Raw genomic sequence first — 12,193 nt, forward strand, 5'->3', positions numbered from 1 at the left:
ACATCCTCAGCCGTGAAGACTCAAGCAAAGCATTCATTTAGTTTCTCCACAATGACTTTATTGTCTTTAAGTGCTCCTTTTGTATCTCGATTGTCCAGGGGCCCCACGGGTTGTTTAGCAGGCTTCCTGCTTCTGATGTACTTAAAAAACATTTTATTACCTTTTGAGTTTTTGGCTAGCTGTTCTTCAAACTCCTTTTTGGTTTTTCTTATTACATTTTTACACTTAATTTGGCAGTGTTTATGCTCCTTTCTATTTACCTCACTAGGATTTGACTTCCACTTTTTGTTGGGGATTATATGAGCTATGTTTTGGTAATAAAATATCTTCAAGAAGAAGCATTATGAAGGCAAGAGAGCTGTCATGGAATTATTGGGGAGTCTGAAAGGGGGAAAATAAGGAAGGTGTGCTAGATTTGTCACTGTTGGGGCCACGGTAGCATACATCCATATAAGTGATGGAGTCAGAGAGGAGGGTTAGGGGCTTAATGTAATAAGATTACAGAAGTAGGTTAATTGTAAAGGGCATTAGATAAGCACAAGAAGCTTGTATTTGAAGTGGAAGAGGGTGAAAGCAGTGAGGGACTCTGAGTTGGGGAGCTGACACTGAGAATGATGAACCAATAATTTAGCATTTGAGGGGAATTAGGTGAGTGCTAAGAAGATGAGAGAATTTAAAAATCTTTATACTACAACTGATCAGCTTCAGCATGAGACCTTCACCACTTCCATATTATCTGGCTCCCTTTACTTCACTTATTGCAGTTCACCTGTATATTAAAATGAGCTGTGAGAAGAAATGCAGCAAAAATGACATGCAGGGGATTACCTCACTGATTGTGGAAGACAGTACAGCATTACATAATACTCCTTTACTCTTTTGCACTGCTACTGTCTCAAAATCTATTTTTTCAAGGTTTTTTTGTATTAGTTTGTTACTGATGTCTCTTCCTTATCTGTTCTTCGATTTTTACCTCTTTGAGTGAGGTATCTTTTTCTGTAAAACACTTTTGAAATCAAAGATTATTAAACAATTTAAAAGGGAAATTTAAATTCAAGTAAGGTTCATTTCCCTGGTAGAAAGATAAACTACAAACAAATTCTTATTACATGAGAGCATGTTCAGTTGAAAATATTCAAGAAATATCCTTTCCTTCTCATAAAAATGACACTGAGTTTTAAGACACGGGATCACCTGCCAGTAACATTTTAAATCTTAAGTGAGTAGTTTCCATTTTTACTCATGTCTGTATGATCTGATGTGTATGTTCCTGTTACACACTAATATAAGCAAAAGCAATCCAGCAGGGTGAATCTTCCAGGCCAAAAAAGAGGAAAAATTGAAATAAAGCTAGAAAGTTTTAGGTATACAAAATAAGGCAATGTCAGAAGAAAATTTTAAGTGAGTTAGATACCATTTGCACACTATTTATATGGGAGACTAAATTGTTATAAAATACTAATGACTGAATGAAAATCAGTGGTGGAAAAATGTGAGAGACTAGATTCTTGCTGTAGGGTGGAGCATGGAGATCAGAGTAAAATATCAATTCCTTTATATAAAAGAGGAAAAATGGTAAGAGTTGTCTCCACTACCTAGCTCAGGGGCAGGCAAACTTTTTTGCCTGAGAGCTGCATCGGGTTTTGGAAATTGTATGGAGGGCCAGTTAGGGGAAGGAGGAGTGGGCCAGCCTGCCCCCCTTATCTGCCCCCCCCCCCGCTTCCCACCCCGATGCGCCCCCACCTCCCCCTGGGACTCCTGTCCCATCCAACCCACCCTGTTCCCTGATGGCCCCCTGGGATCCCTGCCCATCCACTCCCTCTTTTCCCTGTCCCCTGACTGCCCCCCACCGCCCAATCCAACCCCTCCCTCCTTCCTGACTGCCCCCTGGGACCCCTTCCCCCATTCAACCCCCCGTTCCCCGCCCCCTGACCACCCCTCCCCGAACTCCCCTGTCCTCTATTCAACCCCCCTGCTCCCTGCCCCCTTACCGCGCTACCTGGAGCACCAGTGGCTGGTGGTGTTACAGCCATGCTGCGCAGCACAGAGCACCAGGTCAGGCCAGGCTCTGTAGCTGCGCTGTCCCAGGAGCTTGCAGCCCGCCGCCTAGAGCATTGCGCTGGGGTGGCAGGGTGCACTGAGGCTGTGGGGGAGGGGGAACAGCAGGGCAGGAGCTCAGGGGGTAGCCTCCCGGGGCAGGAACCCAGGGGCTGGGCAGGAGAGTCCTGCGGGCTGGATGTGGCCCACGGGCAGGGGTGGCTCCAGGCATCAGCGCAGCAAACGCGTGCCTGGGGCGGCAAGGCAGGCAGTTGCTGTGAGGGCGGCAGGCAGGCGGCTTTCGGTGGCATGCCTGCGGGAGGTCTGCTGGTCCTGCGGCTTTGGTGGCGGGGACGCTGATGGCGCGGCACTGGCGGACCTCCCGCAGGCATGCCGCCGAATCCGCGTGACTAGCGGACCGCCTGCAGGCGCGCCGCTGAAAGCCGCCTGCCTGCTGTGCTTGGGGCGGCAAAAAACATAGAGCTGCCCCTGCCCACGGGCCAGAGTTTGCCCACCTCTGACCCACCTGCTCTGAGACTGATTTGTTTGTTGACCCTCCAGACTTGTTGGAATTGGAAGAAATTAAGACAGTTTAATTAGAGTAAAACAAAATATAGATGTTTTTAAAAATAATCATGTTTGCCCCTCACACACATACAAGGTTAATGTATATGAACTAAATATACTATGCATTTAAACACAAATACAATTTGCAGAGGTAGTGTTGTTATAAAGATTTAATCAGCCTGAGTGGAGGATGCTGATAAATGGGTTATCTCAAAGAAGCAGCAAGAAGACCACACCTTCCTGTATTGTGTAAGAGACACATAAAATGCGATTTTAGAAATGTTTTAGTGAATTGACAGGAATTCAATTGGTAATGCTTCTCCTAGGCCTGCAGTATAGTTGGAGCTGGCTTGGTTATGCCAGATCAATTACATGTGCCTTAGAGCCAGCTGTAAAAAAACTAAATAAAAATGATCAGAGCAAGTTTTCTATACCAAAACTAAAATGTTCTCTTAAGCCTGGCCAGAGCTAAAAGCTCAGGTTCCTCTCAGTGGGAAAAGGGGATTCTCCTTTGCTATAGGACTCAGCGATCTCTTCTAGCCCCTGAGGCTGTGGAAACGTATTGGTGTAGCCAGAGAAGCTATGCTGCATGAGAGTGATGAGGGCTTGTCTAACTACCATGTGGCATTGATCTAAGATACGCAACTTCAGCTACGTGAATAGCCTAGCTGAAGTCGACGTACTTAGATCTACTTACTGCGGTAAGTCGACAGCTAATGCACTCCCATCGACAGTCCGCCTGTGCTTTTTGTTCTGGTGGAGTACCGGAGTCAAGGGGAGAGCGCTCAGCAGATGATTTTTGCATCTATACTAGACCCTGCTGAATCGATCCCTGCAGAAGCAAGAAAAAATTGAGAGAGGGGGCAAATGCAAGGAGGGGCCATTTTTGTGTCCGGTTCCTTTAGTATAGCAAGATTGTGGCAGCCGTTTGGAGAGTTAGACAAGGCCAAAAGAACAAGTAACATTATCCTACACCTTCCTCGCGCCCTTCCCCTTCTCCTGCCTCTCATCGCCCCCTCTCCCGCCTTCTCCAACAGCGCCCTGGACCCACCCCCCTCCTGAGCTGCCAGGGAGAATACAGTTGGAATCCTGCGCGTGCATGGCACACCTAAGCAGAGACAGTTTGGCGCCTTTACAGTACGGGGGTGGGGGGGAACAGGGCTGGGGTGGATGCTGTGCAGGCGCTTTAGACTGGCGTATCCGCGTGAGGTAGAGAGCTCAGGGTTAGCGTGTGCTCGTGTAGCGCTCTCACTGCGCAAGCGCGGGGCGAGGAACTGGGCGGGAGGAAGAGCCTTACCAGTGTCGCTTCACCATGCGCAGGCGCAGTAGAGATGCGCATGGTGGGAGTTGCGCAGGCGCCGAAGGGAGGACTGCCCTCGGTGGTTAGCGCCTCTAGCCGTTCAGGCTGTGTAGGTGGCACGGCTAAGCGTGGGAAGAGGCTCTTCTAGAAGCTTCTGAGAGAAGTGTGAGGGCGGCTGTTAGTTGTAGGCGGTCCGCCGACGGGGACCTTCGTGGAGTGGGGATTGTGACTGAGGGTGAGGGCTGTTAAGTGGGTGAGAGCTGGTGGCGGGGGAAAGGATGCGGCTTCCCTCTGAGAAAACTCAAAAGAGCAACAGAGGAATAAAACCGGGAGAGTATGAAAGGGGGGAAAATAGTTTTCTTAATGTTCTTAAAGTATTTTTTTCTATCCCCAGTGGGTTGTTAACCCTAGAGCCCCCTTTATTTTCTTCTCCTTTCTCCAGGGATCTGCGTTAACCCTGACAGAAGGGGGAGGAGAGTTGTGTGCTTTTCTTATACACGTGAGTCTCAAGCTAGGGATGTGTGAATGGCGGGTAGGGGCGTGCCGGGTGTATGTCTTTCCCAGTATTGTGTGTATGTGTGTGTGTGTGTGGGGGGGGGGTTAGGGTGACCAGATAGCAAGTCTGAAAAATCAGGACAGAGGGTGGGGGGTAACAGGCACCTATGTAAGAGAAAGCCCCAAATATCTGGACTGTCCCTATAAAATCGGGACATCTGGTCACCCTAGGGGGGGTTCATGGGGAAGTTGCACCATCCCCCCCCCCATGTATATTTTTCATATATTAAGGTGAATGTGGGATTTAGACAAATCCTCATTCTCCCAAACATTTTATCCCCAATATCAAGAAGGGGGGTGGGTCCCCTCATCAGTCACACATATTTTAGCCATAACATTGATGAAGGGGGTAGGAAGCCCCACATATTCCTTCTGTGTTTTATTTCTGATATGGAGGGGTGTATATGTGTGTGTGTGTTTTTTTTTTAAGTGCTCTTGCACATTTATCACTAAATTGAGAGATGATAGGAAGTCACTTCCTCCATAATATGATCCCCCAAACTAGAGTGTGTATGATGGGAGCATTAGGCTGAAAGAGAGTTGTCACATTTCTTGTGATAAGATAGCCATAGAGATGGCATCACTTTGTAATTGTTGAAATATGCCCTTTCTGTCTAGATTTCTGGTTCAGGCTCTTTATTAAATTCAGCTTTTTTTTTTTCTTTATCAGCTTTTTTTCTTTTGGCCTCATTTTCACTCTGAAATGTCAACTTTCAGCCCTCCATCCTCCTCTGCTTCCCCATGATTGGGCTCCCTTTAAAATATTTATAGGATTTTGTCAGCTTGATATTTAGTTAAAGAGTTGAAAGTTGTTTCTGATATCCCATCAGCCCTTACATATTCCCCTGCCACTTTTTTTGGTTTTATAATCACATTTTCTTATTTTTAATTTTTTCTCTCCCTGATTGCTGTATGAAAGGAACACTGAAACAAAAGAGAAAAATGACAGATTACATATAAAAAATAACAAAAGTTACTAGACAAAGGCTGTCAGATGAACAAAAACTAGAAAAAATAGTATTTTACTGTAATATTTTAATTTATAGTATTCTTAGGTGTTAAGCAATTTTCAGACACTTGTGATTTTTAAGTTGATGGTATATCTTTAAACATTGTGTGTCTCTGTAGCTGGAGTTAATGCACTTTGTAAATTTTCACTGTACCTTCAAAGATAAAACTCATCTTTCCCTGTCCATTGTTTTATTTTTTATCAGAGACGTGGAGGAGAGGATCTTTCTTGTTGGTTTGTATCCTTTTTTCATTCTTTTATATCTATGAATCTTCACTAAGGGAGCTTTTTTTTTACCTTTTTAAGACTGGAGTGAGAACTGTAGTTCAGTGTGTCAGTCACTGGATCATGTGACTGAGCTCTGACCACTTGACCATTTTGCCCCAAATTTCTGTTTCTAGGAAAGGCTATTAACTGAACTCTTTTGTTGTTTCAGAGATCCGTTCATTAAGAGAAAAAGTGAGTAAAAATATATCTTCATAAACACAAATACTAACTCTACTATAATACTTAAATTTCTTGCAAGATTTTTGGAAAATTCAGCGCTAGTAATTTGCTAACTTTACTAGTGCGGATACAGTACATATTTTTGTTTGAATATCTAGCATGAGCAACTGTTCACTGAAAAAATACAAGTTTTGGGGTGAGGTAGGGGTGAAAAATACAGGATGGAAAAATGTGTTATTTCATTCCTGTGCATAATTTAACCCCCTAATAGGACTTTAAAGTATAAATTAAAACTGAATACAAACAGTTAAAGCTTAATTATCTTGTTGTTCACCATATGTAATCTATTTTTTCACCCATTGATCTCAAAATGATTTACAAAGTGGAGGAAACATCACTTTTTACAGATAGGTAACTTGAAAAAAGGGTGATGGTGTGATTTTTTCCCCCCCAGAGGTACTGAGCATCTACAGCTCCCATTAAGTGAGTGGGAGCTGTGTGTGCTCTGCTCTGCACTTCTGAATATCAGAATATAAATTACTTGTCCAAGTTTGCAGAGAGACTTTCAAGGCCAAAAGGGATCATTATGACCATCTAGTCTGACTTCCTGCATAATGCAGGCAATAGGAATGCATTCAGGATTTCACTCCTGGATCCTGTTAAGGTCAAATGGGAATGTACCATTTACTTCAGTGAGGACAGTATTTCACCCCAGGTGGCTTCTTGCCTAGTCCCATGATCAGTTAACTCATCTGCAACTGCCCTGTGGTTAGGCAGAGTTTTCCTCTGGAGTTTTGATATAGAAGTGTAAGATATGTGATCAAAATAAGTTATGTATTCCAGATATTCCAACTGCACTAAACAGATATTTTATATGAATGTGGTTATGTGTTGGGTAGTTAATCTCAATTAGGCTTCAAATTAAGTCTCATTAAGAAAAAATGGTTTACTTAGTGAAGGCTATATTTGCAAATATAATAGCTAGATAGATATCTTTAAAAATACAGTCAATTAAGTGAGTCTTTTTTAAATCTGTAGGCTTTTTAGATATGGTTAGTATCACTGCAATTTTAGCTTCAACATTTATAAGATTTCTATAAAATTGATAGCTAAACACTTTTATCTTTTATGTCTCATTTCAGCATTGCAGAAGAGGACTTCAATAGATGAAAATGATTGAAGTCTTGATATTGAAGGTATATTGATTTTGTTTTAAAATAAATCTAAGTTTTGTAAAGATAAGAGCATACTTCTGCGGGAGCATGGCTACTATGAAGATGGTGGGAAGTGGGAATTATTACAGAGGCGCTGGAATTCCACAGGTTACTTGTGATCTATGCAGATTTCAGAAGATCTGTATGTGTTAATTATTGAATCCACTGCCTGTGCCCCAGGGTGGGAAAAGGCAACCTCTCGTGGTGGAAACTCTAAGAATAGGCACTCATGACATTTCCTGCTCCCTGTGTAAGTGAGGCCCATAATATTATAAACTGATTGCTTGTCTTTATGCATGGTTTAGAGTACTTTAAAAAAATTTACAAAGGTTTACCACCCCACTTTACCTCAGTGATTCTCCACCTAGGTTAATATAATTTAGTAAGGCTGCTTTAAGTGGGAACTTCTGAATACCAGAAAAATCGAACTATGAATACAGAAAGAAAACAAAGGATAGAAGGAAAAAGTGGACAGAAATTTTGTGGTTCTGACAAAACTGAACATTTCCACTTGAAGAACTCAGTTCCAATTGCCTGCTCTTTTTGTTTCATCCCCAAAATGTAGTAATTAGGATTCTCCATAAATTATTCTTGAGCTGAGGAGGGAACTAACACACATTGTGGTTTGATTCAAGGAAGGGCAGGTGTGATGTGTTCTAGGTATACCCTGTATGTAGGAGATGGTTGGAGGAGAATGTTGTCTGTTGTGAAACTATGAAATGTGTCCTTACTCCCAGGACTCAAGGCCAGTTTTTTTGTGTTGGAAGATAGTTGCTTCTAAACCCAAAATTTTAGTCCTCAGCTCCAAATCTTTGGTCACTACCTAGACAGTTTTTAACAGAACTCAATAATATTCTTGTGATTTAACTTGCGTCGTTTAAAAATAATTAAACTGACAATATAGAATTTTCTTATGCCCAGCATCAATATGATGTACATTTTCTAAATATTTTAAATGTACAATAGTGAACTAAAACTAACGTTTCCTTTTATTGTAAATACTCTGTTAAAAATCCATCCTGTGCTCCCTCACTAGAGACAACTGTCCTTTTTCTTCACTGTTAGTAGTCCTTTCCTCATCCCTCCCCACGTACATGGTGTTAACTTCCTCCTGCAGTGCAGTCAGCAAACACTGTTCCCATCCTACTTTCTCAGCCAGACCATCCCTGGTGTTTACCAAGTATTTCTCTGCTTGATGGCCAACAAATTTCAGTGGGTTTCTTTTATCTTGCTTGTACCCTTCTTGGTGGTAAATGAGAATTTACTGCTGGGCTGGGACCTTTGATCCCTTATTTAGTTGAACCTTTTAACTTAATTAGCCTTCTCTGGAAACAGGCAGAGCATAGGCAACACTTCTGCCTATCTTTGCTCCCAGTGGAAAGATGGATAAAGAAAAGAGAAGCAAGCACAGAAAAAGATGTTCCAGTTATTCTACCATGCTTAAATAAATAAATAAATAAATGGCGATAGGATATCTCCTAGAACTGGAAGGGACCTTGAAAGGTCATTGAGTCGAGCCCCCTGCCCTCACTAGCAGGACCAAGTACTGATTTTGCCCCAGATCCCTATGTGGCCCCCTCAAAGATTGAACTCACAACCCTGGGTTTAGCAGGCCAATGCTCAAACCACTGAGCTATCCCTCTCCCCCCTCAGTCCTGCATAGAAGGGCAGAACAGTTAAGCTTGCTTTTCTAGCTGCAGGAGCAGGATAAATCTTCATGCTCATGAGGGAGGCAAGAAACAGTGTAAAAGGGACTTGACTCATATTTATCATCTGGCCTTGTGTCTTTATTAGAATTGTCTCTGCATGATCATGCAGAAAGAAAGCTTACGTTTTATAAATGCAGAAAACAGGCTTAAATTCTAATTTCCCAGGCCATAGAACATTCTAAAAATAATTCCTAGCCAATATCTTTTAGAATAACATCTCGTCTTGATTTTAAAATTGTCAGTGATGGAGAATCCACTGTGACCTTTGATAATTTGTTCCAAAGGTTAATTACTGTCACTGTTAAAAATTTACACCGTATTTCCTGCCTGAGTTTGTCTAGCTTCAACTTCCGGTCATTAGATTGTGTTACACCTTTCTTTCCTAGAGTAAAGAGCCAATTATTAAATATTTGTTCCCTATATAGCAATTTATAGATTGTAATCAGTCACCCCTTCACCTTGTCTTCATTAAGGTAAACAGACTCAAGGAGCTCAATCTGTCACTATAAAGCAGATTTTCTAATCTTGTAATCATTCTTGTGACTCTTCTCTGAACTTTCTCTAATTTTTCAACATCCATCTTGAATTGTGGGCACCAGTACTCCAGTACCAGTATTCCAGCCGCGGTGGCACGAGTACTAAATATAGAGATAAAATAACATCTCTACTCCTGCTTGAGATTTCCTCTGTTTATGCATGCTGGGATCACATTAGTCTTCTTGGCCATAGTGTTGCACTGGGAGTTCACATTCAGCTGATTAACCATCACAACGCCTAAATCTTTTGAGGAAGCTTATAAAGCATTCCTGTAAACTGCTCACTCCATAAGAGATGCCACGTAATGGTCAGATAAAGGTAATTTTATGAGGAAACATGCTGAGTGTTTCCTTTGGTCCTGTATCTCCGTATTTTCCAACCACTATAAAATAGACATACTTATGATCCCATGGGATTTGACAGGAATGTTTTACAAAATATGGTGTGTCAGTAACCTTTCTTGACCCCCAATTTTTGTGTATCTGTGTACAGTTTAAACGGTCCAATAATCTTCCTGGGATTTTATTTTTTTTACTCACTGCTCAAAGTGTCTTATTTTGAAGATGTTGGATGTGAAAGCAGTAGGCAGAGGGAAAAAATATTTCTTAGGTTTAGAACTCTTCATATTCAACCGTCTTGGCTTCCTTCAGAGAAATTATTTTTGGTAAACATATGCCACAGAGAAGGAATGGATTATTTTAATTAAAGGTCTGTTAACAGATCTTGGGTTAACTATGTTAAGGAAACATGAAGTTGAGTGTATTACAGCTTTGGAAGTTACCAGCATTTCTTAAGCTATTGAGTTCATCCAAAACTGTGGAAAATTATGGGTTAAAAAAATTGGGGAAGCCAACTTGCCTTGGAGGTGGACTTTGGAAAAACCTGAACGTCAGTGCTTGGGCCCAAAGCACTGTGGAGAGGTGAAAACATGTTCCAAAGAAGCTGTGCTCCAGATCCCCAAGACCAGAGTGTGGATGAAAGACCAGGTATCTTCAATATGCTTCTGGATTGGAGGCCCTAGAATGAGCCTTTTTAAAGACAGGCAAAATTGTTCCTGGCAACACAGCTGGTGAATTGGACATTGTTATGCTAAGAGTATAGTATGTAATACTTCAAATATGTAAATGCTGTTGTTTGAAATGTTAAACAGATTATCCTAATTATTTTTTATAGAAGCCCTTCCATTCACCTGACAAAGTGTAAATGTCAGAAGATTTCTTACCTTTTTAAGCCACTAGAAGCTCTGACTTTTTAAAAACTTTTTTCATGTTACAGTGCCAGTTATGTGATTTGAACATTAGTGACCATTTTGTCATTGAAAGTTTGTGTATGTATGTTGCTAAGATGTTCTTGGAAATATGTGGCTTTTAGGTTGGTGTGATTTTTTTTTTTTTTTTTTTTTTTTTTTTTTAAATCTCAGCACCTGATATTGCTCATTGTTTTTGTCATCTTTTTTTTGTGGTTTTAATTATGCTTCACCTTTTGATTAGATTGAAGACCCAGGGTGCTTTTGGGTCACTGTAAAAGGATGCAGAACTTTTGTAGACAGTGAAATGGAATATAAAAAACTACATGCTGAAATGAATCAGTTCTATAACAGAGATGTGGAGGAAGTAAAGCCATTAACATTAGAAGAAGGGCAGGTAACATTTTCAGTCATTTTGCTACATAAAGATTGTAAGGGAAGTAGAAAATACTGGTATTTTATTGGGTTGTTAGAGGTTTATATATTAGAATCATAGCTTATAAGTATTTCTTAGCTTGAAAGTATTTCCATTGCAGTACATTAAAATGTAACTACAGTATCTTTTCCTTGGGCTTTTGAGAAAAGTGTGGTGTGGGTTTAGAGGTATTTTGGATGTTTGGGCAGTCCTTTTTAATATTTCGTTGTGTAATTTAAGTTGGAGGATGAGCACATATACAGCAAAAGCTTTATCTGGCATGTTGGCAGAATGGGGGGTGCCAGTAAGTCAAAAATTCCGGTCAACTAAGAGGGTGAGAGTTGGGGCATGGGAGCGGTTTCAGAGTACCGGATCTGGGTAGCGCTCACCTTGGGAGGCTCCTCGCAAGCAGTGACATGTCCATGATGCCCCTAGGCAGAAGTGCGGCCAGGCGGCTCTGTGCACTGCCTCTGCCTGCAGGCGCTGCCCCCACAGCTCCCATTGGCTGGTGACTGCAGCCAATGGGAGCTGCAGAGCCAGTGCTCGGGGCAGGAGCAGCGCACGGAGCCCCCGTGGCTGTTCCTCCGTTTAGGAGCAGCAGGGACATGTTGCCACTTGCGGGGAGCTGCCCAAGGTGAGCACTGCCCAGATCCGGCACCACGAGCCCCCTCCCACATCCCAACTCCCTGCCCTGAGCTCCCTCTCGCACCTAAACTTCCTCCCAGAGCATCCCCTCCTGAAATGCTAGGTTTTAGAGCTTTCTGGTTGGCAAAGTGCCAGATAATACAGCTTTTACTGTACATATTTTATACATTTGTAGAAATAATATATAATCACATAAGCTGCAAAATACTTTTTTTGAAGACCTCACTGGAAATAAAATTATTTTCTTCTCTTTATAAATGACTTTGTGCTGTAGCTATTTCTGTATTCAAGAAGTGAATATATAACTTGTACAAATCTAGGTCCATGTACAGAAATAAGTATCTTTTATTTCCCCAGGTTTGTGTGGTTTTTTGTCAGGAACTGAAATGCTGGTGTAGAGCAGTTGTTAAGTCAATCCTGTTCTGTGCTGATCATTACCTGGCAGAGTGTTTCCTTGTGGATTACGCCAAGTATACTCCTGTTAAAACAAAAGAGTATGTATTATTGTGATT

At 41.9% G+C, this 12,193-nt stretch overlaps 1 protein-coding gene across 19 annotated transcripts in view; it reads left to right on the top strand.

Annotated features, from left to right (window-relative positions):
• Positions 1–3,932: 3,932 nt before the first annotated feature.
• Positions 3,933–12,193, top strand: part of TDRD12 (tudor domain containing 12) — a 153,924-nt gene continuing 145,663 nt past the window's right edge. For 5 of the 19 annotated variants that reach the window (XM_065567171.1, XM_065567158.1, XM_065567172.1 and 2 more), the window contains exons 1-7: positions 4,000–4,139; positions 4,347–4,403; positions 5,674–5,702; positions 5,905–5,927; positions 7,058–7,111; positions 10,866–11,018; positions 12,039–12,175. In XM_065567171.1, the coding sequence (XP_065423243.1) occupies positions 7,082–7,111; positions 10,866–11,018; positions 12,039–12,175 (320 nt within the window). In that variant the 5' untranslated portion in view covers positions 4,000–4,139; positions 4,347–4,403; positions 5,674–5,702; positions 5,905–5,927; positions 7,058–7,081. Of the gene's footprint in view, positions 4,140–4,346; positions 4,404–5,673; positions 5,703–5,869; positions 5,928–7,057; positions 7,112–10,865; positions 11,019–12,038; positions 12,176–12,193 lie in introns of all 19 variants that reach the window. The other 14 variants (XM_065567160.1, XM_065567159.1, XM_065567164.1 and 11 more) reach the window with 14 other exon arrangements.

The sequence above is a fragment of the Chrysemys picta genome, chromosome 14 (assembly GCF_011386835.1).
Source record: "Chrysemys picta bellii isolate R12L10 chromosome 14, ASM1138683v2, whole genome shotgun sequence".
In the NCBI taxonomy this organism is placed as follows: domain Eukaryota; kingdom Metazoa; phylum Chordata; order Testudines; family Emydidae; genus Chrysemys; species Chrysemys picta.